This window comes from Phaethon aethereus (assembly GCF_964289735.1).
Source record: "Phaethon aethereus genome assembly, chromosome: 12".
Taxonomy (NCBI): domain Eukaryota; kingdom Metazoa; phylum Chordata; class Aves; order Phaethontiformes; family Phaethontidae; genus Phaethon; species Phaethon aethereus.
This window is the reverse complement of record NC_138588.1, coordinates 366,088-380,654: the sequence shown is the minus strand read 5'-3', so window position 1 is coordinate 380,654 and position 14,567 is coordinate 366,088. Positions and strand designations below refer to the sequence as shown.

The 14,567-nt window shown below is 60.0% G+C and overlaps 2 protein-coding genes across 2 annotated transcripts in view; one reads left to right on the top strand and one right to left on the bottom strand.

Moving 5' to 3' along the window:
* Positions 1-198: 198 nt before the first annotated feature.
* Positions 199-6,658, top strand: PRC1 (protein regulator of cytokinesis 1; the record flags this gene model as incomplete). Its single annotated transcript, XM_082005040.1, has 14 exons — positions 199-209; positions 378-510; positions 926-1,048; positions 1,418-1,651; positions 1,734-1,904; positions 2,148-2,297; positions 2,568-2,715; positions 2,865-3,001; positions 3,294-3,389; positions 3,551-3,697; positions 3,939-4,040; positions 4,336-4,446; positions 4,914-5,099; positions 6,581-6,658. 14 exons carry the CDS (start codon positions 199-201, stop codon positions 6,656-6,658), a joined length of 1,827 nt encoding a protein of 608 aa, XP_081861166.1.
* A 1,385-nt stretch (positions 6,659-8,043) lies between these two features.
* The window catches only part of RCCD1 (RCC1 domain containing 1), a gene marked incomplete at its 5' end in the record, with an annotated part of 7,862 nt that continues 1,338 nt past the window's right edge, over positions 8,044-14,567 (bottom strand). The window contains 6 exons of the mRNA XM_082005039.1: positions 8,044-8,413; positions 8,687-8,716; positions 8,897-9,049; positions 9,196-9,306; positions 9,547-9,668; positions 13,844-14,268. Of these exons, the coding sequence (XP_081861165.1) occupies positions 8,271-8,413; positions 8,687-8,716; positions 8,897-9,049; positions 9,196-9,306; positions 9,547-9,668; positions 13,844-14,268 (984 nt within the window). The 3' untranslated portion in view covers positions 8,044-8,270. The remainder of the gene's footprint in view (positions 8,414-8,686; positions 8,717-8,896; positions 9,050-9,195; positions 9,307-9,546; positions 9,669-13,843; positions 14,269-14,567) is intronic.

Below are 14,567 nucleotides of genomic sequence, written 5' to 3'. Positions count from 1 at the left end.
GGCTGGCGGCCGGCTTGGGGCGTGATCGGCCGCGACAGCGGCGGGTAGGCAGAGAAGGCTGAGGGAGAGGGCGCGGCACGAGTGGCGGTTGTGGGCGGGGCCCGTCGTGACGTGGTCGCACGCTGCAGCCAATGAGCGCGTCCGGGAGGCGAGTTTGAATCGGCGGAGCGAGCGGCGGGCGCAGAGGGAGCGGTTGCCATGAGGAAGAGGTGCGGGGCGACTCGGGGACCCGGGGCCGGGGGGCGACTCGGGGACCCGGGGCCGGGGGGCGACTCGGGGACCCGGGCAGGGGGCGGCCGGCGGCGGTCGGGGGCGGCCGGCGGCGGCGGCCCCGCGCTCGGCTGCTGCTGATGGCCGGCGGGCCCCGGTGCCCTCAGTGAGGTGCTGGCGGCCGAGGCCGTGTCCTGCCTGAATCGAGCCATGGCGGCGCTACGAGACATCTGGGAGGAGATCGGCATTCCCGAGGAGCAGCGCCTGGAGCGCACCGACGTAGTCAAGAAGCACATCAAGGTGAGGGGCGGGGGACCCGGGCGCGCTGTCGTGCCCCACACTCGCTCGCTGCTGGGCCCGTGGCAGCAGCGAGAGCCCCCCGGCCCGGGGCCATGGGAGTGTGGCGTGAGCTTGCCCAGAAGCGTGCTCTCGGGGGCCCCGGGCCGGGCTGTGAGTACGAGGCCAGCCAGGTATAGTGGGAGCACCCTGAGCTCCCTGCTTGGGTCGGGAGCACCCAGGGATATCGCTGCACCTCTGCCCTGCTCGGTCCTGCTGGGCACCCCGCACTGTCTGCCCCTCCCTCTGGCCCTTCCTTCACTTGGCCCCAGTGGTAGTTCTCTAGCTGTGGTCCCACTGGCCTGCCCAGTCTCCCTGCATGTTCCCTTCTCACTCTCTATCCCTGCGGCCTGCCTTTCTAACCACGGCTGTGCTGCAGAGTCTCCTGGACATGATGGTCGCAGAGGAGGAGAGCCTGAAGGAGCGTCTCCTGAAGAGCATTGCCCTGTGTCGGAAGGAGCTTGATACCCTCTGCAAGGAGCTCCAGCTGGACCCCTTTGAGGTAAGGTATTGCTTTTCACTCCTAGGATCCTGCTGGCAACAGTCTTCTGCTGCCTGGTGCCTGCCTGGGTATCTCTGTGAGGCTGGAGCTTGCAAGGCAAGTGCCTGTTGAAAACCACTTTTCCTGATACTTGATAGAGCTGAAAGCTTTGTGGCTTCTCGCAGGTCTGGTGCTGGGAGATGGTAGTGAAGAGACCAGGTGTCTTGCAGCATCTCATTTTTTGTGTTGCTGATATATTTGTACCTTCCTGGGGAACACCTTGCTCAGAACCAGGGCTTGTGTCCCAGGTCTTCATTTAAGAAGCTTTAAATATGCAAGTTAGGTCTACGAGAGTTGTGGAGAAGAGAGCTGATTTCTGGACTCTTCTAGGCAGAGGAAGAAAGTACCATTCTGCAGATGGAGAAGAATTTGCGGACCCGCGTGGAAGTGATGTTAAAGCAGAAAAGGGACAGAAAGCAGGAGCTGAAAACCTTGCAAGAACAAGATCGAGACTTGTGCGACATCCTCTGCACAAGCCCGTTCTGTATCGACAGCAATGCCGTGCCCAGCCTGGAGGACCTGGATCGCTACAGGCGCCACTTGGCCTCCCTGAGCGCTGAGAAGGTAAGCGGAGAGAGGGTGAGGATCTCACTGAGGATGGCACACAAGGTGCTCGCGGGTTTCTAATGCTGCTCATCACCTTCAGGAGCAAAGGCGAGAAGAGTTTGTCAGCAGCAAGCGGCAAATCATCCTCCTCATGGAGGAGCTGGACCACACTCCAGACACAAGCTTTGAGCGGGACGTGGTGTGTGAGGATGAGGAAGCCTTCTGTTTGTCCATGGACAACATTGCTGCCCTCCAGAATCTGCTGCAGCAGGTATGTTGGCACACTGAGGGAGCATTGCTTGCTGTGGAGGCTGTCGATGGGTCCTGGTAGCAGTCAGCATCGCGATGTAAAGAGCAACTGCTCTGTTTTCAGCAAGCCTGTGTGTTAGAACATCCTTTTGGGAGCTTTTGCAAGGAGATCTTGGAAGATGAGCAAGTGGCTTTGCTAGATGCCTACTCGTGCCCTTCAGAGCCGGGCTGCCCTGGTGCTGACCCTGTGCTTTCCCTCCTGTAGCTGGAAGCTCGTCGATCCCTGAATGAAGCTGTGTGCACAGAGCTGCGCGCTAGAATCATTGCGCTTTGGGAAAGGCTGCAGGTTCCTGTGGAGGAGAGAGAGACTTCTGCAGTCCATGTGGCTGGGTCCAGAGCCAAAACCAGGAAGGCTGTAAGGCATCCTGTGCCCTTGGAGGGGGAGGGCTGGGGAGCAGCTCTGGGTTTCATGCTCCTGTTTGCTCAGCCAGAGCAAAAGAGCCGCTTCCAGCAGTCAAGTGCGAGGTGAGCAGGCCAAATCCTGCCCTCGCGGGTGGAGGAGCTGGGAGTTGGTGCTGGTGACTGCCTCATATTAGGAAGTGGCTTATGCAAAAGATAAATCCTGTTCTGTTCCTCTTCTTTTCATGTTGCCTTCTCTGAGCCTGTGCTCTCATCTTGTTTGCAGCTGCAGTTGGAAGTGGACCGTCTGGAAGAGCTGAAGCTGCAGAACATGAAATCTGTGATTCAGGCAATCCGGGCAGAGCTGGCTGACTACTGGGACAAATGCTTCTACAGTCAGGAGCAGAGGGAAGGCTTCAGCCCCTATTATGATGGTGGGTGCTGGCTCTTCCTGCCCATTGAATCCCCTGTGGGAGCTGCAGGCTGCCTGTTAGCAGGCCAGCTGCTGAGAAGGGCTGCCCTCAGCTTGCAGAGATGTAGGGATGCCAGTTGCCTCCTGAACGTGCTGTTGTATCTTCTCCAGAGGACTATACCGAGATGCTGCTCGAGCTCCATGATGCTGAGGTGGAGAAAATGAAGAGCTACTATGAAACACACAAAGATCTGTTTGAGGCTGTCCAGAAATGGGAGGAGAATTGGAAGCTGTTCCTGGAGCTGGAGGTATTGTCTGATCAGGAACATGCTCTGCCTGGCTCAGTGCTAGGTCACTGGGCAGTGCACACCCCCACTCCCATGTGCAAAGTGCTGCTGGGAAAGACCAGGGAGGCACTAGGAAACCGCAGTGGGTCAGTGAGGGGATAGGGTGCAGTATCTAGAGCGCTGGTATGGTTTATGATGGGGGGCTGCACAAACAGGGATGTCTTCCTCCAGGGCCTGTATGCCATGGGGTGTATGTTGGGCTGAGAGACTAGGTTGTGTGTTTGGTTTTCTCCTGACCTCCCTTCTGTACTAGAGAAAAGCAACTGACCCCAGTCGCTTTGCCAACCGTGGGGGGAATCTGCTGAAAGAAGAGAAGCAGCGAGCAAAGCTGCAGAAGACACTTTCCAAGGTAGGTTCAGCCCTGGAGAAGAAGCAGTAGTCTGGATAGGCCTGTGTAGCCCTGACCAAGGGGAAGTGCAGCACTTAGAGCCAGCAAGGGACCTCTCTGGGTGGGGAGGTGCCCACGTTCAGGAGGGCAGCCTCTTTACACTGCCCTTGTGTCCTCATCAGCTGCAGGAGGAGCTGGAGAGCAGGGTCCAGGCCTGGGAGCAGGAACATGAGGGGACCTTCCTGGTGAAGGGGCAGCAGTTCCTGGAGTACGTGGTGGAGCAGTGGCAGCTGTACCGCCTGGAGAAAGAGAAGGAGAAACAGGAGCGGGTGAGTGTGAAGCTGAGCATGCTGCCTCCTGGCCAGAACTGCTGCTTGGCTTTGAATACCTGTAAATCCTTGTTGAAATATGTGCTGCTTGGCCATGCCACAGGCTGTCTGCAGGGCATTGCCCACTGGCAGAAGCCTGCCCTTCCCTGGCAGCGAGTGGCAAGCAGGCGCTCTGCAGCTGTGTGTGGCTGGCTCTGGCTGCTCCTCTGCTCGGGTTTGTAAACGTGGATCTCTCGCACAGCACCTGAAGAAAAGCCGCCAGATTGAGACAGAAATGATGTACGGAAGCACCCCACGGACACCCATCAAGCGGCGGGTGCTTGGCCCCCACACACCTGGCAAAGTAAGGAAGGTAAAATGTCTGTGCGAAGCAGCATAGCTGTGCTGGGAGCTGAGCACTGTCACTAGGCCAGTGCCTTGCCTTGCCTTGGGCTGGCCTCGGTCTCACGCAGAGATGTAGGGAGGGTTCAGTGTGCTGCGGCAGTGTAAAGGAAGCAGGGAGAGGGCCCAGGCCATGGGCACCTCTGTCCCCCCTGGGGACAATCACATCTGTCACAGTGTGGTGCTCTGGAGGCAGAAGGCTCTTGGCAGCTGCCAGCTTCCTCTGTGTGTGACACGTGCTCTGCTTTTCCCCTCAGCTCAACGGCACTTCCATCTCCAGCGCCACACCCAACAGCACTGTTCGGTCAGCTTTTGGGGGAACCATCTACCACTCGCCGACGTCTCGGTTGCCACCTTCCGGAGGGAAGGTAAGGAGCTTTCCAGGGAGTTCCTGCCCAGTGGGGTGGGCTGGGGAGGCAATGGGTGAGCTCTAATTGCTGTGTCGCACTGTGTGTTGTTGCCTCCCTTACCAAGCTCCTGGGGTGCAAAAGTCCCCATTTGTCTGTAGCCTGCTGTGCTGGGCTGCCGTGATCCTGGCAGGATATTTCTGGGACCTGAGGGAGGAGGAGGGTAGGAGCAGTATTCAGGAAATCTTCCTCCAGCCCAGATTTCTAGTATGCCTCTCTTCTGTACTGAGCCTGCAGCTCTGGGGACCCTCAAAATGTGAGTGTGGTGCTGTATGTCTCCAGGGTCAGAATCGCGCGCTAGACCATGGAGGGCTCCTGGAGCTTGAAACCCCTCTGGTGCAACAGAGCGATAGGCAGTGGAATTAGCACGGCTCTCCTAGCTCTACCTGATTCTTGTGTCTTGTCTAACTGTCACTTCTTCCCATTAGTTTGGCCAGGCTCGGACCCCCAGCCGCATGGCTGCAAAGCCCCCCCGTCCTGGATACAGGGAGCGGAACAAGGAGAACATGTCCCAGCTGAATGGAACCACCCTGAGCGGTGGGTGCACCCCCACAGCCCCTGCCCAGCGTAACCACAGCGTTAATTCTGTTGCCAGCACCTATTCTGAGTTTGCGGTAATTGACCTCTTCTAAACCCACCTCCCCTTGCTGGGCAGCACAGAGGTGTGCTTCCCCCCTCCCAGAGCACCCCATAGGGCTGCAGCTCTGCACAGCCCTCCTGGTGTCCCTGTGCAGAGCGGCTGTTCCTGCCAGGGCCCGTGGCAGCAGATCTATTGGCTCTACATTGACAACTTAAAATTGAGGTTTGGTGGCTGAGGCCAAGCACTGCTCACGTCACATAAAGGCCCTAGGCAGCCCAGTGGGGAACAGACACAAACACAAGAGAAAGCCTGAGGTCAGGGGCACGTCCGAGCCCACTGCAGGGGCAAAGCCCCATGTGGCACAGGCCTCCTGGAACAGCCGCGATGCAGCTGCTCTCCTGAGGTGGATCTGCTTCCAGCTGCTGGAGCAAAGTCTCCCCCCTGCCCCTGAGGTCTGAGCCTCTTGATGCAGTGTGTCCTGAGGGTGGTGATGCTCCCCAGCCTCGCCAGAGACTGCAGCGTGGTGGCCTGTGCAGCTGGCAGTAGCAGCACTCTCGCTGTCTGAAACTGGTCCATGGAAGAGGGGAGGGAGGGTCTCCTGACACCCCCCCCGCCCAGGCAGGGGAAGCCTTTTCCCGCTGCCTGCATGGACTCATCAGGCACACGCTCATGTGGAGCTCTGCTTGCTCTCCCCCCTGAGCTGAGGTTGACAAACGGAACGTAGTATCTGTCCCACCTTTTCTGCTGGTCCACTTTTTTTGGGTGTGCTGGGTGAGCAAAGGCTGGGGAGCTGCCCCAGCTGCTGAAGAAGGTGCTTTCTGCTCATGTACAGGCTGTGCTGCCTCTGGCTGGCTTGAGGGCCCTTATTGGCCTCTGCCCCTCCATGAGGATGGGCTGAGTCCAGGCTTTACCACCTTCTGACACCAGCCAGCCACAAGCATCCCTTCCCTGCGGCAGCTAAGCCTGTGTGTGCAGTGCCTGTGTGCCCCTGGGGCTGCGTTGAGGGTTTCCCTGCAGCTGGGCTGTGATCCCAGCTGCCTCGAGGCAGGGAGGGTGTTGTGCGCTGCCTCGAGGCAGGGAGGGTGATGGTTTGGGATGAAGGTGGGTTCCTGCTAGGTGTTTACCTTCCTCTAGCAGCTGGGCATGGCTCTCCTTGTCCACCTGCAGCCTGTTTGCTCTCCACTGACCTTCCTGGGACAGACAGCTTGCCAGCTGCAGGAGGGATGGATGTGGTTCCCAGCTTGGGGCTGTTTGGGCAAGAGGTGCTTCTGCTTCTGGGATACTGATGGGCTCCCAGTTCTTTCTCAGCTACTCGATGCTAACACTTTCCTGCCCTCTTCTGAAGTGAAGGGGGGTGGGGAGCCCAAACAAACAAGCAGGAGCAGCTTGGTCTGCCCTCCTTGCTGGCCTGGAGCCATTCCTGCTTTCCCACAACAGCAGCTCTGTGCCTGCTGCTGTCTGCGCAGCTGCCCACTCTGTCACCTCATCCCCATCTCCTGCTTCTTGTTTTCACAGCGCGAACTTTCAAAGGCTTCCAGGTCTGACAGTAGCTCCCGCGTCCTGAACTCCACCACCACCACTGCCTTCTGCTGAGGCACTGCCTGCCAGGCTCCAGCTGCTCATAGTCGTAGCGAGTTGCTGCTCCAGCAGCACTTTTTGCAGCTCCCCCTGTGCCCAAAGCGTCCGGTGCTGTAGGGTTAACTTCTGCCTGGGTCCCAGGCGTTACTCCGTCCAGCCTGGCTCTCTGCAGGGCTGGGGGGGGCTTCCTGCCTGCCAGGGTAGGGTGTAAAAGGGGCACTTTTAAAAACTTGCTTTTATTTGGGGAATTCTTGCAAATGTTTGTGATTAAAGATTTGAGTACGCGGTTCTGTTAGGGTAGCGCAGCGGTGGGTGCTGGCTCCTGCTGCAGCCCGGGTGGCTGGGGTGAGCATTGGTGCTCAGTTGCAGGGGCTCTGCCTTGCTGAGCATGCTCTGGGACAGACAGGATCTACTTTGAGAGAGCTGGCTTCAGTGCCTTTCCTCACAGGCTCTTTACCCCTCCATTTCTGTAGCTGTTGTCTATCAGCATCTTCCTTTCTCAGCATTACAACAGGCTTGGTTTAGTGGGGGTTGCTTTAGCTGAGGTTCCCTTAGCAGGCTTTGCTTAGCCCCAGAGCCCTGGCCTCGCCCTCCGCTGCAGGCTGGGCGCAGTGCTAAGGGTCTTGTTTCTCCCACATGGGCTGTGAGGCTTGGGGATTGCTGTGGGGCAGAGGGTCCTGGGGAGGGAGCAGCAGGACACTTCACAGGAGCCAAGCCTGACCAGGCATCATTCTGGAGCCCTGACGGCCATACAACTTGTACCCTGCGGCTCCCTCTGCCCACTCCCTGAGCTGTGGAGGGGCAGAGCTTGCGGCAGGCAGCGCCTGAGGATGCATTGCTAGCAAGGCAGTGAGCTACAGTGGGACAAGGCCTTCTTCTCTGCCCTTGGGAAGGGGAGCAGCTTGTCCTACCCCCAGGACCTGCTCCCCACCATCCACTGCTGCCTGCTGCCCTCCCTCACCCTTCCCTCTGACGGAGGACAGCAAGCTGAGTGCTTTGGCAGTAGGACACAGCTTGGTAGGGCCTGTTTGCACCTTTGTTAACAAAGCTCTGTACATATGTGTCTGTTCCTGATCATGACTAATTTGCACCTTGTTATCACTACAGTTCCCCACTTGCTGTTATTTATTCTCCAGGTTCTGTCCCCTTGCTCTGTAACTCTGTATATACTGTTCATGGGAATAATACATATATGTGTATATAGGTGCTGTTGTTGGTGTGTCTGTGGGGTGACCCAGGGCTCCTGGCTGTGGCCTTGCAGCTGGGGAGGGTTGGGCATGGCTTTACATGGGGGCTGGCTCCAGAGGGGCCAGGGGCAGCTGTACACAACATAAAGCCCCATGACAGCTGTTATGGAAAAGTAGATGTAATAAACATGTAGTGTCCTTCCCTGGGTTGTCTTCAGCACTCATGCAGCTGCAGCGCGTGGAGGGTCAGGCACCAGCCCAGCACCTGTGGGCGAGTTCTGCTCTCACCACGGGCTAAACCTGGCTGGGTCCTGTCCTGGGGGGCTGCCTGCAGCCCTCTGAGGGCAGAGTGGGGCATGGGCCTGGTCCGGGCGGGAGCAGAGCTTGCCAGTGTCGTCTTCACTGTAGGCAGCTGTGCCAGTGGTGCGGCTGTGGGGCCCTCATGGCTCCAGCACACAGACGTAGGTGGTCCAGGGCCCACACACCACCTCCTCTGCCCGCAGCCCCTCAGCCTCCAGGTACTTGACATGGCGTGGCTGGTCAGAGCTGGCATTGTCCCCGTGTCCCAGCTGCCCATATTTACCTGCAGACATGAGAGTTGTGCCCCGATGTGCCCCTGGGGCCTCTGCCCTTGCAGGGCATGGCTCCCCAGGTATTTGGGGCGGGGAGGGAGGAAATGTGAGAGCACCCCTTTACAAATGGCTCCAGCCAGGAACCCAGGGCCGTGCTCTGCTATGAAACCCCACACTGATAAAATAAATCACTACACAAGTAGTAGCAGCCAACGGTTAGGGAGTAGAAAACGAAAGCTGGTCCTGGGGATGTTGTACTGTCCCAGAGCAACAGCATCACTTACCCCAGCCCCAGGTGTAGAGCTCGCCGCCTCCTGCAAAGGGGACAGCACCCATCGGCCAGCGCCTGCACCACAGCGCAGGGTGCTGCCGGCCTCTGCCCCGCCAGGTCCCGGTGAGCTATGGCCCCTCTCTGACACCCCTGCCCCATTCCTGGGCAGCACCGAAAGCAGGGGTGCTGCCTGCCGCCCCGCCAGCATGAGCCGGGCACTCACGTGTGATGATGGCCGTGTGCCGGGACCCGCAGCTGACCTTGCTGACCTCCAGGTCCTGGGGCAGATCCAGCAATGCCGGGAACGCCTGGATGGAAATGAATGCGGCGTCCTCGGCAGCCGGCTGCTCCTGGTGGGGCATCAGCTCAGCGTCCTCTGGGGAAGAGCCGACCCTCAGCTCCCGGGAGCAACCGGGCCCTGCCAGGCTTGCACCACGCTGGCCCTGCACCGAGCCGTCGCCACTGCCTGCGGCTGTGCAGGGTCCTGACACCACCCACTGCCCCCAGCCCGACCAGCAGCACCCTCACCTGCGCCCATAGCCTCATCCTGTGCCCGCTCTTCCGCCAGCGCTTTGGAGGGCAGGGCCAGCTGGCCCGACTCATTCCAGCCCCACACGTAGAGGTCTCCTCCCTCTGTAGGGGGGGAGTGCATCAGGGGCAGCCACGGAGCAGATCTCAGCGCTGACACCCCCATCAGCAGCAGCGGCTGGGTGCTCTGGGGGCACCAGCACCGACCACGCATGGCACAGCGCCGTGCACGGGCTCCCCTGGGACCAGGGATGGGAGTAACTGCGGCATGGGGGACTGGTCCTGCCGGGGCCGTACGCGGCTGCTGGCCGCCCCACCCCCCCGCCCACCCTCATGGCCCCTCACCGCTAACGCTGGCCGAATGCCACCCGCCAGCCGCCACCGTCTGCATCGGCACGCCGGCCAACGCCTCCACCAGCCGCGGCTGCAGCTCTGACTCCAGGGTGCCATGGCCAAGCTGCCCATGCCTGCAGGAAGACGCACACAGACAGACAGACAGACATCTCCTGCACCACATTGCCCTTGAGCCCTCAAGCCTCCCTGCCTCGCCATGAGCCTGCGGTCCTTACCGAGCCCCTCCTGCCTGCTGCTGCCCATGCTGCTGCCACCGGCCCAGCCCCCAGCACCCCAGGACCACCCGCCAGGGCCGTGTCCCGAAAGCAGACGGTGGTGCAGGGACACAGGGCCCAGCCTTGGGGGACGGAGGGTGCCCTGGTGCCTGGCTGCGTGGGAGGCTGGCGGGCGGTTGGTGGCCCTGGTGCAGGCGTGCAAGGCTGTAATGCAGTAGTGCGCAAGAGTCTGTGTTGCCATGCGATCACTGTGCAACGGTGCGGCGAATGACACAAGTCTGGATTGATTAATGTGTTTATGAGTTAGTCCATTGATCATCTAATGGATTGCTATCTTATATGGGCCATGCTGAGCCAGCAATCAACTGTGCAGTGTCGGCAATCAATCAGTTTGGCCCCAAGCCTGAAAGCGAAAGCAGGGGATCCCATGGGGGACAAGGAGGGTGGCACCAGCCGCCACAATGAGCATGTCACATGGTGGGCACGCAAAGGAGGGCAGGCCCATGTGGGCCATGTGGGGCAGGACCCGGACCCACATGCCGAGGTGCATGAAATCCTTCCTGTGTGGGTGAGCTGTGCCTCCCCGGCTGCTGCCAGCACCAACAACGGCCCCGGGGCAGGGGCCCGGGTAATGCCAGCCACGGCCCGGGAGAAGGCGAAGGTGACGAACTGCATGCAGCTCCCAGCACCATTCAGGCTGGCAGAGCCTGAGCTGCTGACGGAATAACCACAGCTGAGGGGAAGAGCTGACTCCAGAAACAGGGAAAAGCCGAGCGCCGGTGGGAGGATGATGCCTCAGGATGATGCACACAGGACCGGAACCCGGAACAGCCCAGGTGATTGATAGATAGATAGATACAGACTGGGGGTGTGGGTGGTGAGCAAGTGGAATATAAAGCACCAGTGTCTTTAATTGTCAAAGCTGCTGCAAAAGCAGGAAGAGTTGGAAGGGGTTGTAAAGGTAAAATAAACAAACAGCTCAGCCACACATGGCAGATGACTGTAGCAGTGAGCCCTGGGGATCATCCGTGTTGGACCAGGACACCAAAAACTGTCCTAATGCAACGACACTGGAAAGCCTTTTCGCTTTCCTTCATGGGGCAAAGAGATGCACCCAGAGGGACTGAGAGTGGGGCTGGTTCCTGGCTGGCCCCAAGCACGGCTGCAAGCGCTGAGCAGCAGTTTGGAGAGCCAACAGGCAGGGAAAGGGTCTCTGGGCACTCCCTGCCCAAGCAGGCGAAGGCAACTACAGCCTGCGGTAAGACAGGGGCTACGAAGGCTTGAGCGGCACCAGCACCTAACAACCGTCTGTTACACAGAAGAGCTGTAACAGCGCAGGACACATCATAGGGACATATTAGAGGATTCTCACCTTGTCAAAGAACCAAAGCTTAACCGTGGCATTTAGTTTTTCCAAAAAAGTTAATCCTAAAATACACATTCACAAGTGTAGAAACCTCTCCTCTGAAGGGAAAGCAAGAAGGACAAGATAATGTAGTGTCTGCAAATGCAACAAGTGCTGATTTAAACTTTCACGTTTGCGATGAAGAGCAGCTGGCCAAGACCCCTACCACCAATGAACAGAGAATGAGGAACAAAACGCTCCTGAGCTGACCAGAAACACCGAGGGAGGGTGATGAGCCAGGTCATGCAGCTCTGCTGACTACGACCGACAGTCTTTGGTGGTTTTGTCTTCCATAAGTAGCAAAGAAAGAGGAACACGTAATCCCTCCCAGCCTACAGACATTAACAACAGTTACTGTGGTCAGGGTTGATCATGCACTGGCATCCCAGCCCAGTGCCCGTGTACGTCTGTCTGTGGTGCTGGGGATGTACAGCCACAACCTGACAGATTTACCAACCCAGCGGTGCCTCAGCTACACCCAGAAAACAGCCCTTACAGTAACGGGGCTTTAGTGGCCCACGGCTCCCAGGGCACCTTTGCAGTGCTGGGACTGAGAGGCTGCATCGCTGTGCACTGTGGCCCCAGGGGGTTTAGCCCACTGTGCCGGAACTGATGGCTCTGCACGGGGCAGGAACCCAGAGCAGCCGCAGCTGCGGGGGCTGCAACGCTGCGTACAAGCAACGCAGACAGCAGCACAGGTAGGAACCAGCACCTTGTTTTGGCAAATGCGTAACCACACCTCAGCGTTGGAGCAGAGGGAGAAGCAGGGATCCCTTGGCAGGCACCAGGCAGTAGAAATCAGAGGATCCTGGGGAGGGATGGCCTCCTGTGCCCTCAGTCATCTTCGGGGAAACGTCACTGCGCATGGGGCAGCCAGGGCAGCACATGCAAAGTAACCCCCAGACTAACAGAACACACTTTTAGGAGATTAAACTGAACAATGCCTCTGGCTGTTTATTGCACCCAAGTACCGCTGCTGGCAATGGAAACGCGGAGCCAGGGGTTAGATGCTTTCCCCAAGGGGTTTACTCCTCTCCTACGGGGCTGTAGCAGAGGATTCTTGTACTGAAACGTTAACAGACAGGTGGTACCAACCTCCATCTCAGAAACAAACAGATCTTTGATGGCAGGTAGGTGTTTTTGAGACATGTTATGGAAGAGCAGGGACAGAGGGAGCTGAACCTTGCGCTGACTTGAAGCAGCCAGGTGGAGGATGAGGCAGGGCGCAGACATGGTGCCTGGCCATCATGCACCCGAGGGAAGGAGAGGTTAGTGCCGAGCTGATGGACCAACAACCACAGCCGGGGACCTGGCTGGACTGACAGGGTGGAACATTCCGGCATCGCCACAGCACCCAGAGAGAAGCCGAGACTGGAAAGCTGACAGGCCTAGCAAGTGCATTAGAAAGTAAAAACCTTTCAAATGCGGACTGAGAGCAAACTGCCATGGTGCCTCGCTGGTGTGACACGTTTATGGGACAGTCCCCAAAACCTACAGCTGTGTTACAGCTGATACCGCACCCTGCGGTTGTGTCAATAGCACCGCAAGGAGAACTGACCTTTATCATCCTGCACATACAGTACCAGGTACCACAGGAATAGCGCTGCAGGGACCAGATGGGAGGGCTACATGGCCGGATAACCTGAAAACTGCAGCAGGCTCAGCCAGAAGGGACCGTAGTGACCTCAGTGGTCATGCAGAGAGACCCAAGCGTCCTCGGAGGCCGCCCTGATGGGGGTCACAAGCCAGGGGCCCTGCAGCAGCCACAGCCCCAGCACCCATGGAGGAGACAGGGCTGCCTGAGGCCTGCAGGCCAGTGAGGGGGGGGCGCAGCAGGAATGGGGGGTGCACAGCGGGGCCAGCGCACTCCAGGAGAAGCCGTGAGCCAGGCTGCCTGCGCCGGGGCACACGAGGCTGAGATTGCTTAGTAACAGTGTGAGAAATGCCAGGTTTGGGTACGAGTAGCAAAACCGGGACCAGTGGGGAACAGTATATTGGAGACGACCTGCTGGCCCCTCCATCGCACAGATGGCCTGAAGATGTGGCGTGGGAGAGCTGAGCCAAGAGGGGTAGGCTTACACCCCAATGCCAAGTGATGTGGGAAGGTAACGGGGGGAGGCGTTTGCACCCCAGTACATCTGTCCCTGCTGCACCCCCATACCCTTCCCCGAGCCGCCCGTGCTCCCATGGCCCCCCCACAGCCCCATGCCCAGCACCGAGCAGCATGGCAAGGGTGGGAGGGCCAGACTCAGGCAGCGCAGAAGGGCGGAGGAAAGGGGCTGCAACTCAACAACGGTTGTATGTAATCAAGGTCATTTAAGAGTTATTAACTGTACCTCAATTATGTGCAACACCAAGAAGTAACGAGCGGTGTGTTCACTGGTCAATTAGTTTACTGATCATGTGATCACTTTATTAGATTACTTTACTGTGTTAACTAATGAATCAACACTACCGAGACTGGAGCCAGTCTGGATGAAGCCTGCGGGCTAACGGGGGGGACAGGCCGCGAGGTGAGCCCCCGCCCCCTCCCTGGTGCCCCCGCCCCTCCTGCACCCCCCTCATTCTCTCCGCGCCCCCATCTCCTCCTGCACCCTCGTGTCCTCGGTCCCGCCCGCAGCAGCGCTCCCGCCTTCCCGCCGACCGCCCGGACCCGCACCCCGCTCACCTGCCGCCGCCCCAGGCGTAGGCCTCCCCGGCGGCGCCCAGCGCCAGGGCGTGCTCGTGTCCCAGGGCCAGCCGGCGGGCCCGCAGCCCCGGCGGCAGCGCGGTGAAGAAGGGCGGCCGCGGGCAGGCGAAGCCGCCGGGCAGCAGCGGCAGCGGCGGGGGGCGGCGGGGCACCGGCGGCAGGGCCCGGCTCCAGGCGGGCGCGCCCCGCAGCGCGCCCCGCAGCGCGGCCGCCCGCGGCCAGGCCTGGGCCGCCGCCGCCCGCCGCAGCACCAGGTGCGTCTCGGAAGGCAGCGCCTCGACCCAGCCCCGCAGCCGCCGCCGCGGCCCCGCGCTCCGCACCTCCAGCCCCGCGCCTGCCGCGGCGGTGCCGTCAGCGCCGCGGGAGGGGAGCCGGCGGGCGGAACAGGGGCATCCCGGGGGGACCTGCAGCACCGAGGGGACGGGGGCATCCCGGGGGAGAGCGGGGACCACCCGAGGGGACCAGCGCCGGGGGAAACGGGGACCACCCGGGGGAGGGGAGCGGGGGGGGGACTGGGAGGGGACTGTCAGTGCCGGAGATCCGGCACCGGCGGAATGGGGCGGAACTTGCCGGGGGAAGCGGCGCGATCGGAGAGTGGCGGACGGGACAGACGGAAGGGAGCGGCGGGGGCCCGGGACGGGGAAGCGGCGCCAGGCCGGCACGGGGCGCCCCGGGGGCAGCACCGGGCGAGCCGGGGCCGGGG